The sequence below is a fragment of the Drosophila mojavensis genome, unplaced genomic scaffold (assembly GCF_018153725.1).
Source record: "Drosophila mojavensis isolate 15081-1352.22 unplaced genomic scaffold, ASM1815372v1 contig_231, whole genome shotgun sequence".
Taxonomy (NCBI): Eukaryota; Metazoa; Arthropoda; class Insecta; order Diptera; family Drosophilidae; genus Drosophila; species Drosophila mojavensis.
The window spans coordinates 2,292,065-2,310,818 of record NW_025318772.1 but is presented as its reverse complement, the minus strand read 5'-3'; the positions used below and the strand labels follow the sequence as shown (position 1 = coordinate 2,310,818).

Genomic DNA, 18,754 nt, shown 5'->3' with positions numbered 1-18,754 from the left:
AAATTTAGCCACTCTGCGTTGGCCAGAGCCATTTTTACAGCGTGTTGATGCGGCACATTGAATTTTCAGCGAATTTTTAATTTCACATTAGGCCAACACAAATTAACGAAATAACTTTTATGCTTTAAAATTACTAGACCAAACTTGAGTAGCTAAATAGATCATACTCTTTGCATGTGGCCCTCTGGCAAAGTGAGGTCATTAAACAGCTTTAACGATTTCAGCTCTGATATATATGCAACTGGCTAAATCTGTTTCCAAAGTGCACAAGCGGGTCACAGCTGTGGCAAACTTTGCAGTTTAGTTCTTTCATTTGAATACCCTGTACAGAATGAGGGGTGGGCATTCAGTCTTGTAATAGAATGCCCATCAAATGTCTAATCTTTTACTTATATGTTTGATCTATGCAAAGCTATTGGAAGGGAAAGAAGAGGCTTCAATTAATTTCTTTCTATTTTCCACGCGCTGTCTCTATTGCTGGGTAACTCGAAGTGCGGCATGCCGCATTATGATTTTCTATTCTTTGCCCCTTTTTTTTTATGGCATCTATGCAGCTCTGGAGGCAGTGTCATAATGCGACTTGCACTTGGGGTCATAATGTGGCCGCGGGCGCCAAGGGCCGAGGCTCAGATTTATGGAAGCTGTTCATGGCTTCTCCCTGGCACAGCGTGCATAATTGGCAATGCGGCATCAGATTTATGCAGCTGCTGCGCGGTTGACCCTTGTGCGGTATCTGCGCATAATTAGCACATTGCCACTTGTGCCTAATGAGCCTGTTAGACACGTCATGCGGTCAGCGATGATTCCGTGTCCCGGGCCCACGCGCTCAATGCCAATAAATATTAGATATCATGTTCGTGTTCGTGTTCGTGTTTCTGCTTGAGCTTGTGTTCGTGTTCGTGCAGTGAACCCTTTTTGTGTAGCCGCTGGGCCGGCGGCGGTTCAACTGGAAATTCTCGCTGTCCAAATTTGTATTTATTAGACAGAGCGCCACGGGGCGTATGTGTAATATGCCATTATATGCATTCCACTCAGGCGAACGCTCAACATGACGGACTGCAGCTCGTCGGGCGGACTGCAGCTGAGCATCGTATACGTATATGTGGAGCCACTTGAAATCAACTGCCATTTGGGTGTGTGTGTGTGTGTGAGTGTGTTTGTGTGTGTGTGTGGGTCGATGCAATGCTGCTGCAATAAGCACTGTGTTCAAGGGGAACGAAGGACGTCCAGAGATTTGGCAACTGCAAATCCTTGGCCAGCAAACGGTTCCATTGAACCCACGGGCAAGAGCATTATCATATCTGGGAGTGCGCAGACATGGCCACCATGCGCAGCTGTCTGTGTTTCGCAGGAATCTAATAAAAATAATGAAGATGCAGAGCAACAATAACAATAGACAAGATGAGTGTGCCATAAAAAGAAAACAGCGCGACTCGATAAAGAAGAAGAAGAAGAAGGGGAAAAAATGAAAAGCAGAAAAAAAGCAGCTAAAATAATAGAAAGCTGCTGCGTCTGCTGCATATTTTGGCCCTTGAATAAATAGACTTTGCATACACGCAAGTAGAGTGTGTGCGAGTGCGAGTGTGTGTGTGTGTGTGTGTGTGTGTATATATGTGTGCTTTATGTATTTATCATGGCACTGGCACTCAATTTATTTACAAAGCAGAACTTTCAGTCACTGCTCCAGAGTGGCCCCAAACAAGCCAAACAAAACCGAGGGAAAATCTGAAAATAAATGTGTAATGCTACGAATTGTAGATACCCTAAGCAGGGCTTAAGCTTAAAAGTAGTAAAATATATTATTATATATTAATATTATTATATTTAAAATTATTTTTTTCATCTATTTTTACTTTGTTCTGTTATTGTCTTTGTCATAGTTATTGTTTTACTGCCTTTCACTCTATTCTAATTTTCTCTTGGTTCGACTTTGGCCATTGTTCAGCTAAAAGTTTTTCCATGCATGTCAGCGAGGCGATGTCGACATTGCTTTGCTGCACTTGCTGCAGGCAACTGCAATATTTATGCTTACAGACTGCCAGGCAGTTGCTGCAACTGGACACATACTCCAATGGACACACACACAAACACACACATACAGGCACACTCAATGAACAAATAACATGTCAAGTTTCATTACAGTTCGCCCACAATTTAAAGAACCCTCGCCTCCAGGCGGCATCCGTTGCTGTCCGATAAAACTAACTCTAGTTGCGACCCCAGCAGCAACATTAGCAGCAGCAGCAGCATCAGCAGCATCAGCAGCATCAGCAGCCGTCGCATGTTTATCAGTCAACCTGTGCCCGCTGGCCAATCGCAAATCGCCAATCGCCAATCGCCATCACCGACACTTGCAGCAGCAGCAGCAGCATCAGCAACTGTTCCGCTGTCCACATCTATATATGTCTCCCCACTCTGACACGCTGTCTCTCTCCATCCTGCTCACACTCTCCCTGTCTCGCAGTGTGTATGAAATGGCTGGCTATTTGAAATTTATGGGTGCTACATGATTTGTGCGATATGAACGTAAGCAGTTTTGCACTCACGTAGTGCCAGGCAGACAAAGAGTTGCTGCAGCAGCAGCAGCAGCAGGAGTAGGAGCAGCAGGAGTATGAGCTAGAGCTAGAGCTAGACCTGGAACTGGAGAGCTTACTACTTGTCTGGCTGCCCTGTGCAGGCTGGGACACTGGCGCATTTGTCTGCTCGAAGCTATCTCTGATCATTTAATTGTAATTCGCGTCTGCATTGGCCCGAGCGACAGCAGCAGCCAGAGAAACAAAGCCCCTTTTGTGTTTTAGTTGCTGCTCATTTGAATTTGCGCCGTTGTTGTGCAAAAGGGGGCGGCTGGGCGTGCAAAATCTCTCTGTCTGGCATATTAAAATTGGTGAATTTAATTCGCCTGTTGTTTGCATAACAGGCGGGCCATGCAGGCTGCTGCACCTTAAATAATGCTCATTAAATTGCAGCAGACAGCTGGCCAGGATGTGGCAGGACGCGCACTTCAAGCTGCATGCCGCTGGGCACAGTCGCTATGCATCCGGCCATCAGCTGTTGCTGCTGCTCCTGCTCCTGCTCCGGCTCCTGCCGACGCATTATGCGCGCAAGCGTAAAACTTTCAATTATTTAAATTATACCACATGAACAATGCCACAAAAGCGCTTGCCGCACATATGCCACAAGCAACACGCAGCAGCAGCAGCAGCAACAGCTGCAGGTTGCCGTCTGCTTGCTTGTTCGCAATGTTGTCGTAGCTGTTGCTGTTGCCGTTGCTGTTGTTGTTGTCGTCTGCCATGTTACGAAATTGCCGCAAGTTTAACGCTCGTCGACACAGGCTGGCAATGCCAACGCAGTGCTTTCCACATTCCCTCCCACTTAGCCGGCTGCCCAGCCTGAGCTCATTCTCAGCCCAGCATCAGTTCGGAATCAGCCCGGATACCCACATAATTCATTCATGTCATCAGCGAAGCCGGCGGGAATGTCAGCCATTGGAAAGATGAGTGATGGCGCAGAATATCGCGCATATTGACGTCATTGTCATTGGCATTGTGTTAGTGTCACTTCATGCTCATCTCAGGCGCAACGCGTTGGCCAACTGGCTCCCCATGGATAGATACCCTTAGCTCGGCAACGTTGCTCATACGCAGCGTATAACGTGCTCTCACACGAGTTATTGCCAGTCGAAAGCCCGTTAAGTGTGAAGTGCTGAGGCACTGTGTATGTGTGTCTGTGTGTGTGTGTGTGTGTGTGTGTGTGTGATTTGTGATGGCTGACAAGCGTTCGAGTGCTTAGTTATCATACTGTGAATGTGTGCAGTGGAATGCCAGAGCGAATGAATAAACTAACCAAAGCAGTAATGCATTCGCCCGTCAATGATGTGATTAAGTACATATAGATATACGTATATGTATATAGATATTTCTTGAGATTGAGTTGCTTGCATGCACTCTGAGATCCTGACAGTTGTTCGTCAATAGATGCTGCAAGCGCAGCCACAATTAAGCCATAACTCGCCGCTCATACGGTATATGCTGTATTGCGCAATTTGTGCTCGGTTACAAGCCATTACACTGCCCACTCATGCGAATGCTGTTGTGTATGTAAAGAAGGGAAGAAAAAAAAAAAAAAAAAAAAACGTATATAAAGGAGGCTTATGGGGCATACACGCAGAAAGGCCACACACGAGAGTTAACAGTCGGCGGCTTGTCAACAAAAAAAAAGCAGCAGCGGGTAGGAGACGGGTCGAAGTTGGGGCGGGGCCTGGGCTGAGGTTCTGCATTGCCATAGACACGAACGGCGACGTCACTCAGTCAGCCAGCGAGGCAGCAATATATGAGCACACAGACAGACAGAGCTATAGCTACAGTTACATTTACAGCTCCATCTGCAGATGTATTTATATGTATGTGTATTTCCATTTATTGCTGCACTGCTCGCCCTCAGCTTGTTTCGCATTCGCATGAATTTACTTTGTATCACTTGTCACTTTTTTATTATGATTGCCCTTTGCTGTGATTTTTTATGGCTCATCCGCAAACCAGAGCCCCTCGCAACGGCTGCGGCTGCTGCTGTTGCTGCTGCTGCTGCTGCTGCTGTTATTATTATTATTATTATTATATCATTCTTCATCAGCTTGATTTCCATTCATTGTTGTGTTCATAAGGCGCACAAATATTTTTCATTATTTGTTTGCTGCTGTCGCAGCTGTTCAAGGGATTAATTTCTTGATTTACCCCAGCCTTGCATTTATAGCTATATAGATAGATTTAATACAAGTGTATGCGTGAGTGTATCTGTGTGTGTGTGTATGTGTGTGTATATTGAACACACAGATGCTCATCTTTAGTGCTATAGTAGGTGCTGAGCTCGCTTTGTTCTTTGCCGTATGGATGTTGTCAATGACAACTGCTCGAGCCATCGTCAGCTCCGTCTCTGTTTCATTTCGACTTAACTGCGGTTTTTTAGCTTTATTTTATATATTTTTCTCTCTCCCCCGCCAGCTAGAATGCAATTGCGCGGAAACATATTGAAGGAAAGCGAATCGCATTCGTTTCAGGGGCCCAGAGCCAAATATGGTAATGCCTGGTGAGAAGCTATCAGCGTCAGCGACACGGCACCAAAGAGAACGTATTAAATTCCAGTTTACTTTCGGGCGTCAAATACTTTCTATTGTTAAAAGTCTTCAATCTGTTACCTGGCTACCTAGCTACGTTTTTATTTTCTTTTCCGTTCTCTGTTTGCCCCTGTTTTGTTTGGGAATAATATTGTATTTTCCCTGCACTGTTATATATACATACATATTGTTGATGAAACTGTTTGGGATTATTCCCCTGTCGCCCCGTCGCGCTCTATTTTTTCCAGTAGCTTATCAATTCAGCGCATTTAGCCATTACTCATTTGTTTTTCTTTAATTTCCATAGGATTATCATTGGGTATTCCTTCTTTTTTTGTTTTTGGTTTTTCTACCAACGGAGATTTGCAGTCGCTGAATAAATAGTCCGCCGGATTTTCTTTCCGACAGTCCATGGCATATTGAAGTACTTTTCATTGTTATTAGCGCTCTTCGGAAAAGAGCATTCTATCAACAATAGCACTTAGAGAGCGTGGCTCTGTTTAGGCACTCATATTTGTTGGAGTGACGTAAGCCGTGGTATTATACAGATACGGAAAATGAAAATGAAAACGAAAACTTTGCAACAATCTTGGGCCGAGTGTCGTAAAGGTTGGCCAATCGGGCTGTCTGTGTGTCCGGGGTGTTTGGGCGTGTGGGTGCTTGGGTGCTTGGGTATATGGGTATCTGGCTGGGTAAGCAGCCGCTTAAGCCTTTTGCCAATTACTTAAACATAAGCAATGCTCGGGGATTTACAAGTGTTTTTCCGGCAGCAAGTTTGCCTTTCTCTCTTTTTTATTTCCGTAGTCCCAGCTGAGGGACCTGTTCTTTCCGTTGATCGTTTGGGATTAGCTGCTGCTTCTATTTTGCTCCTCTTCTTCTTCTTCTTCTTGCAGTTGGTGTTGACATAAACATTAACTTAAGTTTGCTCGAATAAGCAACATTGTGTACATTAAAAAAAACTTTGCTGTAAGCAAACAGAATGCGCTGACGCCGAGAGGAGTTTTGTAAGTTGTGCATTTGCAGTGAGTGAGTGTAAGCAGCTTTGCAGGTTGGCAGCTGCTAAGCTCCGAGTGATACGCTATAGCCGTTTCTTATCCCCGATGCCTGCGAATTTGATCGAATTACAATCAATGTTTGCTTTATGCGCAGCTCAGACTAATAAGCTTTGCTCCAATCTTGTTTTAGTTGGGCTTTCCGTTGTTGGTGCTATTGTTGTTCTTGTTGTTGTTGTCTGTCAAACTGTCAGTCATGGGAATTAAAACAAATTGGCTAAGAATAATTTAGCTCTCTGTGGCCAAAATGAATGACAGCCGCTGTCTATGCGCGCCGAATGACTTTTGTGGCAGATTTTATTATCAGCTTAAACATTTCGCAATCAGAACTCCCATCGGTCGGCATATTAAAATCACATTACGCATCATAAAACGCATTCAAATATAAGATAAACATAAAAATATAAATATAAATATAAATATAAATACAAATATAAACAATAATTATGCGAGCTGTTGGGAATTGAATAAATCCTGGCTGGAGCTGCAATAAATTATACAATTTGCATTTAAGATCATAAATCGAATAACAAATTAAATGCAAATTGCCAAACAACCATTAAAACAAAAACAAATACGAGTTGAAAAAAAAAAAATAAAGAAAATAATATAAAATTAAGCTGATATAAAAAGAGAATGAAATGTCAAATAAATGTGAAGCTAATTTGTCAGTTTGTCCGTTGTCAAACCAGCAAACCAACCGACAGACGGACAGACCGACAGAGGGACAGACTGACAGGGAACTACACGCATTTGACATCGATGTCGTTGCATTGCCCTTGATCCGTCTACCACATCTGAAGGGCGGTGGGCGAGGGCAGGGTCTGAGGGCGAGGGCGGCGGTCATCAATCAACATGAAATGAATCGAGTCCGATGAATGCAGCACAAATTGCAATTAACCGATGCATTCTTTAAATGTTTGGCAATTACTCTTTATATTTACGGGCGAACCGCAAACATTTGTCAAGCGACGCATGTTTACATGCTAGAGGGCGTTGGCCGGGGGGCGTGCATTAAATTTATTGCACTGCTTGCAACATGCCGCAGCAGCAAAACTGCGAAATTCCCCCATGCTTGGGGCCACCTGTTGATGCAGCACATTCGAAACTGTCCGGCGCATCAAGAGCTGTTTCATTTCAAAAATCCATTTACTCAAGCTGTCAGCAAACACGCCCACGGCTAACGCCACACAAGGCCAGACCCACACACACGCACGTGGAGCGAGAACCACAGCCGCCTCCTGCTTCGTTTTGCTCCTGCTGCAGCTGATTAGCGCAGCGAATTTATGGCCATCATTTGATTAGGCAAGCTGCAAAGCTGAAAAGGCAACGGTTAGCGCACAGGGCGTTTAATCGATCTGTTGCATGCAACAAACAGATTCGCTAATGCAACAGATTTGTCACTCATTTGCAACCAGGCAACGTTCAGTCGACTGCAAAGCCGGGCTTAAGCCTGAATGACAATGCAAACTTATTGCGAGCAGGCCATAATTCGGTTCACTGCTGCTGCACAATCAACAGACTCTGTAACAATGGGGGCCAAAAGCTGTTTATGTTAAAGCCAGGACAGCAGCGTCCTTCGGGCCGAGTCCTGCTCATAGTTGTCGCTGCCCACTCGAAGCTTAGCTAAGACAGCATTGTAGGCCAGCCAATGCATTAATTGGATTCACAGCCATTATTATGAGCAACAACCGCTTGGCCCTGCCACAGGGCTGTCCAAGATGCATTTGTGTAAGCTGCAATTTGGCTATTACGTTAATTAAGTGCTGCTCAGATATCCTTTTAATTAGCCAATAGACATGACACAGCTACAACTGCCGGCTGATTTATGGCCAATGCATTATCAGTGCCGGCCTGCTAGCCTGTGTGTCTATGTGTATTAACAAGAGCTGCAAACGGGTTTTTCTCTCTTGTATGTTTTTGTTTCTTTTTTTAATTTTTTTTTTTTTTATTTATTTTTAATGAGCTTCCATAAATCAGAGTGAAGCGAACCTTAACCTGTTCGGCCGGCTGTTACAGGTTTTTACTGTAGCAGCCATCCAGCATGTGCATAAACATAGATTTTCCCGTTGTAACATGGCTGGGTTCTTCTACGTTACGTATACGCATAGCTGTTCCCACTATGTGTGTGTGTGTGTTTGTATTCTGACTGTGAAACAGTAGCAGAGGCAGCAACAGCAGCAACAGCAGCAACAACAACTTGAGACAGAGAACGTAACTGAATACCGTTGGCAAAAAGGGCGACAGACTTTATTCAGGCGAACGACAAGAATTATCTCTTGTAGCAAAGTATCGCATTTCGTGAAACTGAGAGCGAGCGAGACAGTAGATGGCAGCGACAAGGGCAAAGTACAAGGACAAGGACAAGTTTCGGTGTTTGCATGGAGCGACAGCTGCAGCGGCTATGCTTTATTATAGACATTGTTGTTGCTCCTGCTGCTGCTCCTGCTGCTGCTGCTGCTGCTGCTGCTGCTGCTCCTGCTGCTCCTGCTGCTGCTGCTGCTGCTGCTGCTGCTCCTGCTGCTGCTGCAGCTCCTACTAGACATACAGAGGCAAATGCATTTATTGAAGATGGCAACAACTAACAAAAACAAGATTAAATCAAGTGTCCTTGCTGACTGACTGACTGACTGAGTGAGAGAGTGAGGAGTGAGCAGTCGGCTTGAAGCGAGAAAGTTGGCTCGGCTATATTCGACAGCGTGCAAAACAATTCAAGTGAGCATTTTCATATGCTTCAGCGTGACTTTGACTTTTTCGTTTTCATATGCTCCCAGTTGGGTTGCGGAGGATTTTCGTAGGATGCGCCTTGGCAGCAAATGTCGCACGCGACACGGCACAAGCCAAAAGTTTGCCAGCGTTGTTTGCGTTTCGAGTTAATTTTGCACGCAGACGTCCTTGACAGGATGTCGTATGGCCAGGCAAAAGTGCACACAGACAGCTGCTGCAGTCAGCTACTTAAGTGCATGCAGTATATATACAGAGGTGGTCAAAAGTAATTACACACCGAGCTTTTTTCTGCATGCTCAGCTTTAAAAGCTTGTTGTTGTTGTTGTTGTTCGCTGTTTTTGAAAAAAAGCTTTTGTGTCATAAAGCTTATTCTGTGTAGAAGCGATCGGCAAAAAGAAATTGCTAAAATAACGGTACAGGTTCGTAGATATAGCAAAAAGAACAGTTACCTAGAGGTTGTCAAAAGTATTTACACACATTTTTTTTGCGTCATAAGTATTTACACAAAATTTAAACATTTTTTAATGGCATTAATTAATGTTATTTATTTTTAATTTTTGTTGAACATAATAAAGGGTTTATTTATTTAATTTAGTATTTTGTCATTCCCCCTTTTTCGTCAATTACAGCCTGAAGCCTGGCTGGAATTGATGTTACCAATGATCGGGCGAAGTCAACTGTGAGCTCCGACCATATTCCGGTAACTTCCTGAATGGTATCATCCCGTTTCCGGTCCTTTTTGAATAGCCGTTTGGATTTTATTAAAGCCCAAACATTTTCAATAATGTTAAGGTCCGGACTTTGCGCAGGCCAGGGCAGGATTGCTTGATCTAAGTCCGCCAAAAACTTGGTGGGTATTGAGCCTTTGTGGCATGGAGCATTGTCTTGCTGCAATACCCATTCGATTGTTGGAAATAGTTTGTTCGCCGAAGTAAAAGCATTGTCATTTAATATGTGCAAATATCGTGATTGGGTCAGAGTGCCCTCTATTGGCACAAAATCTCCAAAACCATAGTACGACATGCAACCCCAAAACATTACTGTGCCACCTCCAAACCTGCTAAGAGGCTGCACTGCAGTTTTTTTATTTTGTCGACTTAAATGCATAAAAGTCTTTCGAAATGAGCCTTGAAACTGAAATGCAACCTCATCTGTCCACAAAATGTTGTACCAAAACTCCAAAGGCTTTTCAATGTACTCTAAAGCAAAAGCAAGACGTTTTGCTTTGTTTGCTTCCGAGATATCAATGATTTTTCGGACGACATAGGTGTTTATGTCAACATCCTTTAACCTTCTACGAATAGTAGCATCACTGACATGTTTACCAATTATCTGTTGTGATGCTGCAGACACTTTAACTGGGCTTATCTCGGGGTTTTCTACGAATGTGCTGACAAGTCTTCTGCATTCCCTGGTGTTCAATGCTGGCTTTCGCCCACTTCGGTGTAAATTATTCAAATTTCCAAGTGTATCCCTTTTGTTAACCAAGTTATACACCGTTTTTCTAGATATTTTGAATATCTTTACCAACTCCGATGCCCCAACACCACTCTTAAACTTGGTTACGATCTCGGATCTTGTTTCGACTGATAGTTCCTTTGTTTTTACCATTTTACAGCACATCTACAATTTCAACTACAAATTGAATTCCGATCTTAGTCAAAGACCGCACATGATCAACGCAAATCAAAGACTAAAGGCAAATTTACATTGTGTAAATACTTATGACGCAAAAAAAATGTGTGTAAATACTTTTGACAACCTCTAGGTAACTGTTCTTTTTGCTATATCTACGAACCTGTACCGTTATTTTAGCAATTTCTTTTTGCCGATCGCTTCTACACAGAATAAGCTTTATGACACAAAAGCTTTTTTTCAAAAACAGCGAACAACAACAACAACAACAAGCTTTTAAAGCTGAGCATGCAGAAAAAAGCTCGGTGTGTAATTACTTTTGACCACCTCTGTATGTATAGTATGTGTGTGTGTGCTTTTGGGCAGGGGTAATGAAAATTTCGTAGAGCCAAGGTCTCAAACTCATTAAATAGATGCCAGCTAAGCCAAAGTTTTGCTTCACTGACTTTAAACTTATGGCGCATAAGTCAAGCAGCTGTGTAATTCACACACGCACACACACACGCACACACTGGCACACACTTATTGAACTACAGCAATCAAGCTGGCAAGTATAAACAACATGACTGCCAATCCAATCCGCAAAAGGCAACAGATACCCAGCCAAAAAGCAATCATCAACTCTAGACGCTGCCTTGTGATTTAACGCTTGACTGCATTGCACGACGAATGAGACTCGATTGTTGACACACGCACACACACACACACACACTTGGCTCGATTTGCTATTATATCTTATCAGAATTTATATACACATCTACTCTAACAGAGACAAGAGTGAAGAGCATTAATGCAGCGCTCGGGGAATACAAATTTCGAATTCAACTATTTTGAGTAGGTCTGCAAAATGTCCGCAATGCCTATGCGAACTCAAAGGATACGCAGGATGCGAAGTGTTGTTTACCATTAGCTAAACACTAAATTAGGCTTTCCTGCGCCGCTCTTCCTGTTGATCGTGCGGCTGGGGCGTTGAGCGTCAATTGCCTCCACTCAACAGACGCACTTGCTCTCGCTGTCTCTCTGTCTGTCTGTCTGTCTAACTATCTGGCTGTTTGCCGGCTTGTTTAGCGCTTGTTTGTTGTACGTGTCGCTGCGGCGTTGTACGCACGTAAACGATTCCAAGTATTTATTACGCGCACAACTTGACATAATTCCTTTTTTCCGCTCTGGCAGTTGAGCCAAAGCTCAACCGAAAGCCGCCCCAGCCCATAGGCAGCGCTCATAACGAGGGGAGCTCTGCTACTGCAGCAGCAATGGCAACGGCAACGGCAACGGCTTTGGAGTAAATGCCACTTTAGTCTACTGGGCTGTTTGCTCTCGATTGGAGATGGAAGATGGAAGTTGGGCTGAGCAGGCGAGGAGAACAGCTCGATATGGATTTATGGAAGTTGTGCTTGTGTATGCGACTTGCATTACACGCTCATTGAGGGCGTTCAATTGCCATCAGCATCAGCATCAGCATCATCATCATTATCAGCAACAGCAGTGTTACATATTATCGTCATTATCTAGATTATTATCGTGCACAAGTGGGGCTCGAGCTCGAGTGGGAAAATGAAGCAAGTTTTGACTTAAGAACTTTATCTATGAACCCACCAAGCATCACATTTGTCTCATTCTCTGGCCATGTCAATGGGATTTCTTAGCGCATTAGGCAGCAACAAAACAACAACAATAACAGCAAACAAACAACGTTAACGGGCAGCAAACTGTTGGCCAAAATGACGGCAACCGTCGCCACCATCAACGCGAAAATAATACGAAAGAAAATATATACGAAAAGTGCGGCGTTAATGGCAACCCAACTGGGAAAGAGCGCAGCGCATGTGAGGGCAAGCGATATGATGATTATGATTATTATGTTGTTATTAGATTAAGCGTAATTTTAACTTTTTTTTTTTGTTTTTTGTTTTCGTGCTGCTGCTGCTGCTGCCCCATTTGCTTTTGTTCTGCTCACTTCCGATGGCATTGTTAAGTCGACTTCTTCTCTTTTTTCCTTTTTTTGGCACTGCGGCACTTCCGTTTGGCTTTGGCTTACGACACGACACTTGATGCCCCAGTTGGCCATGTTAGCAAAGTTGCCTCAAGTGTACCCAAGCGCTGGCTAAGCAACCAGGCAATGACCGTCCATTGTTCCAAGCTGTGCCTGCGTCTTGGCCACGCTTAATTGGTTCGCTTTTATTACTTGCCAAGTGCGGCTGCACAGTGTGCGCATAATTTCTACATGGCCTGGTACAGTGGGCGAATGTCATGAATTTACGAGCTCATCATTTACTCGATTCATTGATGAAAACTTTTGCTATTACCCTCGTGTAACTTAAGATTTGAGTAAGGCTTGAGTTTATTTTACTCTCTGTAGATATGGATTAATGATAGTATATGTACTAAATATAGTACAGAGATCATATTGAGACAGCTTCACACCCAACTGTCAGCTCGATTTGCTCTGATCTTCTTTGAAATGGATCTAGAGATCAACTGATCAGCTCTCACCTTTTGGTAATAGATTGTTATTAGCACCTACTTTGATAGCATTTCCTTCGAAGCTGGGTCTTTCAATTGCCTTTTGGTTTTGCTGCCCGCGACCCAATGTGACGCAAGGCAAATGAAAATCTTTTTTTAATTAAATGAGCTGGCTGCATTTGAGGGGCGTTGCTCCGTTGCTCCGGAGTCATGCTGGCTGTTCAGTGTCTGCCTGTGGCCGCTCACATCGCACCCACACAATCAGCCACACCCACTCACCAACACACACACATTTAAACAGCGACACGTGCCGGCACGGTTCAGTTCGGGCCTTTTTTTACACTTTGGTAGTTTGTGGCGCCATTTTGGCGCGAAATGAATTTAAATTGTTTGCCGGCGTTTCCTGTATTAAAGGCAGCTTCCTTCGCCTTTGGAGTTTTTCTTTCATTTTTATATTCACCTGCACCTTTTCGTATTCGTTTTCATTCACGTTCGCTCTCACTGAGAGCAGCTAGAAACGGAATTACTTAATTATAACAATTATTAAACAGCAGCCGAAAGGTCTGCCTTTTCTCAGATAGTCTTGGTAAAAAAGAGAGAGAGAGAGAGAGAGAGAGAGAGAGAGAGAGAGAGAGAGAGAGAGAGAGAGAGAAAAACTGCGCGTGTTTCCTGTTGCTTTTGTTATTATTGTTTTCGTTTTGTGTTTTTGCTGTTTTTTCTTCGCTTTTCTGGGCGCTTTTGTTATCATGTTTGTTGGCTGGCTGCTATTTTAATTAAATATTTTCACACCTACTTCATTTGCGCCCGGCTGGGACGCGACCAGACATTCATTTTATTGCCAGCATCTTGCTTTGGCCTTTATGTAGGTGTTAATTTCCTGTCTCCAGGCAACGGCAAAGGACAGTCGGCTTAAGCAAGGGCAACGCAACAACAGCAACAGCAACAGCATCAGCATCAGCGAGTATCTTGAATGTTGGCTCTAATAAGAATAATTGCCAGTAGTAGCTATAAAGCACGTTGACTGAAATTTTATGCTCCGGAAAATTGCATGCGAAATAATTGAAAAGCATCGAGTCGAGTTTTTGTCGCGTTTTGTGAGGCAGCGCTGTTGCTCCTTGGTGCATCCTGCGGCACTTGCAACAGCAGCAGCAGCAGCAGATAAAGTTTTCCACAGCGCTGAAATAATAGCAGCCAAAGTGGTTATAAATATTTTGTGCACAGTTTCTGTTTTGCCCTCTGACCACTTTTGTCCTTCTGCTTGGCGCTGCAGCGAAAGTCATTTTTCAGCTAAATGAATTTGCACAAGTTGCGGCCAAAATGCGCAAAAAGAAGCAAGAACAAGAAGCGAAAAAAAAAAAAAACTAACTGAAATGAAAAGAAATTTCAAAAGTGGCGATGCTCCGCCAACTGCGGTCGCTGGCAGAGTCAGCAGCGTATCTAATGAGGCGGAATCGGTTGACCTTAAGACACTAGCTGACGTTGCCTTTTGCAGTTAACTGCAGCAAAAAGTCGAATATGAAAACTTTACCAATTCGCCACTGACGACGAAATTGCATTTCAATTGCAGGTCCACCAGGTCCACCTGGACCGCCTGGCAAGCGAGGGAAGCGCGGCAAGAAGGGCGACCCCGGCGAGAAGGGCGAGGCGGTAAGTGCTCAATGGAGACCCGAATGACAATTCCTAACGGCAAGTGCTCAACTTTTTCTGTCCCAGGGTCTCAATGGCATCAGCGGCGAGAAGGGCGCGGCCGGCAAGCCCGGCGACAAGGGCCAAAAGGGCGACACCGGCCATCCGGGCGTCGACGTCTTCCAAACGGTGAAGGTAAGTGGAGAGCGCGGATTCACTCAAATCGGCTGCTGCTGCAAATCTGCATACGAAATTGGATGCTCAAATTCCGAAAATGTTATATCAAAAGAATTGTGTTTTTTATTTTGTATTTCCACTTGGTTTTTCTGCAAATCTCTAACCAAAATGCTCTGCTCTGCTTTCTCCGCATTCGTTCTCTGCAGGGCCTCAAGAGATCGGTGACAACGCTGCATGGCGGCACCCTTGGCTATGCGGAAATTGTAGCTGTTAAGGTATTTCTCCGCCATAAATACGTTTCAACTGCCGTACATTAGATCTGACAACCAGCTCCCGCACCCCCGCGTAACCCTAATCCTGCTACCAACCCGCTACCGCCTGGCCTGGCCATGGCCGTATCTCAGGGCAAACAGCAGTCGGACAGAGAGTTGGCAAATATTTACAACTTGTTGTCCACTGCACTTGTCTTTGTCCTTGTAGCCGTAGTAGTAGTCGTAGTTGTTGTTGTTGCTGTAGTTTGTATACGTTTTTGTTTATTATCCTGCTCATTGTTGTTCGTAATGCTTTTAACTTGACTCAGCTCTTCGGCTTAAACTGCACCATAAATTTGTAGCTACTTCAGCATAGTTTCTGCTTAGTCATTTTGTTGCATTGAAATACCAGACGGCCATCCTTTATAGCGCATCCTTTGGCTGTTTGAACTGTCGCAATGACATTTTTATCGTCATGCTTTCATGTCAACTCTTGTTTATTTTTATGGAAAGCTCTTTAATTTACATACTCGTATTTTATGCCAAGCCACACTTTTGATTTCGTATGTAATTAATATAACTGTTATTATATTTTATTTGCATATTCTTTAATTTAAATGCATTATTTATGGCGCGTTGCCAAGTTGAGTCAACGAGCACAGGCGATTTTTTCTTTGGTTTTTGCTTAATGGTTTAGAATATTATTAAAAAAAAAAAAATAATAATAATAATAATTTGATTACATAATTTGGTATTATCTACTTAATTTTCTTTTTGCTATTTAATTGATTTAAATTTACTTTTTTAGTACAAATTGAATTTTGCTTTGCAGCAGCTAAGGTTTATATTGTATTTATTTATTTGATTTAATATTTTGATTAACCAATTTAACATTTATTTTTATTTTCTAATACTTTATGGTTAATTTAATGTGTGTTTGGTTTGTAAGGACTTGCAAGAAGCGGGCGTTAACGTCTCCGCTTCGACGGTTATACAGCTAAAGGTAAGTGCTGAGGTCCTTGGCTATTATCCTTTTAGTGTAATGCATGCCTCCTACTATGTGGTTTCATCTTTGTTTAATGCACGTGCCTATCCATTTATGCGGAAGATCTGTCGATTCGTGGACAAACTAATAAACGTATTTCTTTCAATCGACTAGGGTGAGCCGGGCGAGCCTGGTCCGCCGGGACCGCCGGGAGAGCCGGGCGTTGCTGGCGTGCCGGGCGAGCGTGGACCACCAGGCGAAACTGGACCGCAGGGATTACAAGGTGAGGCCGGACAGCCAGGCCCGATTGGACCGCCCGGTGTGCCCGGCGCACCTGGCATAAAGGTGAGTGATTCACACAAAACAAAAACAAAGAGAGAGAGAGAGACAGAGAGAGAGAGGGTGAGGGAGGGAGGGAACGATAGGAATTCGAAACGATTCATAAGTAAAACAAAGATGTCACAAGGATTAATGCACTATTTGTATCTGTTGGATAAACATTGTGACGTTTTAAGTGAGTCGTCCTCACGTATCTGTGTGTGTGTTGTGTGTGTGTATCATTGTGTGCTGTCTGGCTTTGTTTTTCCGCTTTGCCCATTGTCTTTTTCTCGGTTTTCCGCATTATTTATCATTTATTTATGTATTAAGCGCCCCTCTCTCTCTCTTCCTTTATCTCTCTCATTCCCTCACCCTTGTCACCTTTTATTGTCCCTTTTTCTTGCCATTTCCACTTAATTTTCCAACAGACAGACATCAATACAGATGCAGCCCTGTGACTCATTAATACGTTTGCTTCTCGTCTCGTTTGCAGGGCGACAAGGGCGATCGCGGTGATCGCGGACTCACCACAACCATCAAGGGTGACGAGTTCCCAACGGGCATCATCGAGGGTCCGCCGGGACCGCCCGGACCACCTGGTAAGTGTCAGAAGAGAAAAAATCTCTAGAGGGGCAGCTGCCCCTCGGTTCGAGAGCCACTTAACTCTCAGAGTTATAGATATACATACACATATATATACACATACACATGGAGACTAGTCGTAAACTACGTTAAGCGCAGCTTATTGATGTTTGGGAATCGATCGATTCCATGGGTTTTTCAAGTGTTGCCACGCGGCTGCTGCCATTGGCTGGTGGCTCATCTGCGGGTTGTTTAATTTATTGCCAGCCGGCTATGGGAATAACGTAAGTGTGTGTGTGTGTGTGTGTGTGAGTGTTGGTGCGGCCCCTGGCCCCAGCCTAATTGAGTCATTCGCTAGCGCTGTCCCATTACAGCGCATTTTGGATTTTGATTTTGATTTTCGGGCTTTCGGTGTGAAAAGCAGCTCGTTAAAATGTAAATCAAACACCAAAATGCACAGCTTCAAATGCGCTGCATGCATTTCCGCTCGTCGTTGTTTTTATAGCCGCACAAATTTTGGAAATATTCTCGTTTGGTTTTTTCCTTTTCTTTTTTTTAGTTTTATTTTTTTTTCTTGTTATTTTCTGTTTTTTTTTTCATTTTTTTTTTTTCATCCACATTTGGAAATTTGTTTGCCTGCCGTATTTTGCGATAACATTTACGACCTTTGTGTTTTGTGTGCTGCCACATGCCGCAAAGTTTTGACGTCGACGTCAATTAAATGCCCCACAATTCGTCGAGGCGGCAGACGCCCCTACCGGCATACGGCCACACGCCCACTAGCCCACACGCCCACGCACCCATACGCCCACAATAGTTGAATTTCCATTTGGTCTCGGCTTTTACGATCTGACCTAACATATTTCTGCACTTTATGCGATTTTAATAAACGAAAATAACCCAAGCGGGCAGCCGTACGAATAGTTGAAACGCTCGGGCATCCAACTCGAAATCAAAATCCAAATTCGAATTGGAATCCGAGTCCGGCGTTTGTCATAAAAATTTGTAGACCCGGAGAGCTTGAAACACTTACCGCAGTCGTAAAAAAGCAACTTTATGTCATTTATGTTGCTTTTAGCGGCTCATTAGCATCGCTACTCATTCCATGTGGCGTTCCGTTGCTCGAGGCACGCATCGCCGCAATGTGGCATGCAGTATGTGGCATGTAGCATCCAGCATTCAGCATGTAGCATGCAGCATGCAGCATGTGGCAAGAGTTCGTGTAATTACCTCTGCTCCGACTCGCTTGCTCTCTGACCAATTGTTTTATTAGGGGTCTTCAGTGCGCGCAGTAAATAAACAATAGTCATGCATTAGACGGCGCAGCCACAGACAGACACATTCATGAGAGCCGAGTCGTAAATGTCAGCTAAGTGTGCGGCTATAAAGAAAATAAATTCCAGTTTTGATGAGCAAATAAAATGCCAGCTTTGGTAATCCTTTAAAAGCCCCAAAGACCTTGAACAGATCTATTCCATCTTCGTTAAATATGCTTATATGCATTTCGGGCTGTTGAACAAGTCATAGAGTCTGAAAGGTTCCTGAAACAGATTTATGAGGCACTTTGGAAAGAACTAGAAACATATTATTATAGTAGATCGGAGTGTGTGCTTCAGGTAGATAATATTTACATGTTGTCTATAAATAAGTAATAAGAAAGAGCAACAAAGTAGAATGAAATATCTTAAGTAGAGCAAAAGTTTCGGAGGATTTGCCCTCAAGTTAGGATTTTCCTTTGCAAAAATATAGCCAGTCGAATATAGACAACCCTGTATATGTTGTATATATATATAATACATAATATTTAAGCTAGTAAGTAGAATGAAAT

The 18,754-nt window shown here is 43.6% G+C and overlaps 1 protein-coding gene across 18 annotated transcripts in view; it reads left to right on the top strand.

The window, feature by feature from the left end:
• Positions 1-18,754, top strand: part of LOC6574703 (collagen alpha chain CG42342) — a 77,921-nt gene that overhangs the window by 38,748 nt on the left and 20,419 nt on the right. For 8 of the 18 annotated variants that reach the window (XM_032729776.2, XM_015167611.3, XM_015167612.3 and 5 more), the window contains 6 exons: positions 14,555-14,634; positions 14,701-14,808; positions 14,997-15,065; positions 15,991-16,044; positions 16,201-16,371; positions 16,838-16,943. In XM_032729776.2, coding sequence (XP_032585667.1) covers positions 14,555-14,634; positions 14,701-14,808; positions 14,997-15,065; positions 15,991-16,044; positions 16,201-16,371; positions 16,838-16,943 — 588 coding nt within the window. The remainder of the gene's footprint in view (positions 1-14,554; positions 14,635-14,700; positions 14,809-14,996; positions 15,066-15,990; positions 16,045-16,200; positions 16,372-16,837; positions 16,944-18,754) is intronic. The other 10 variants (XM_032729779.2, XM_032729794.2, XM_032729771.2 and 7 more) reach the window with 2 other exon arrangements.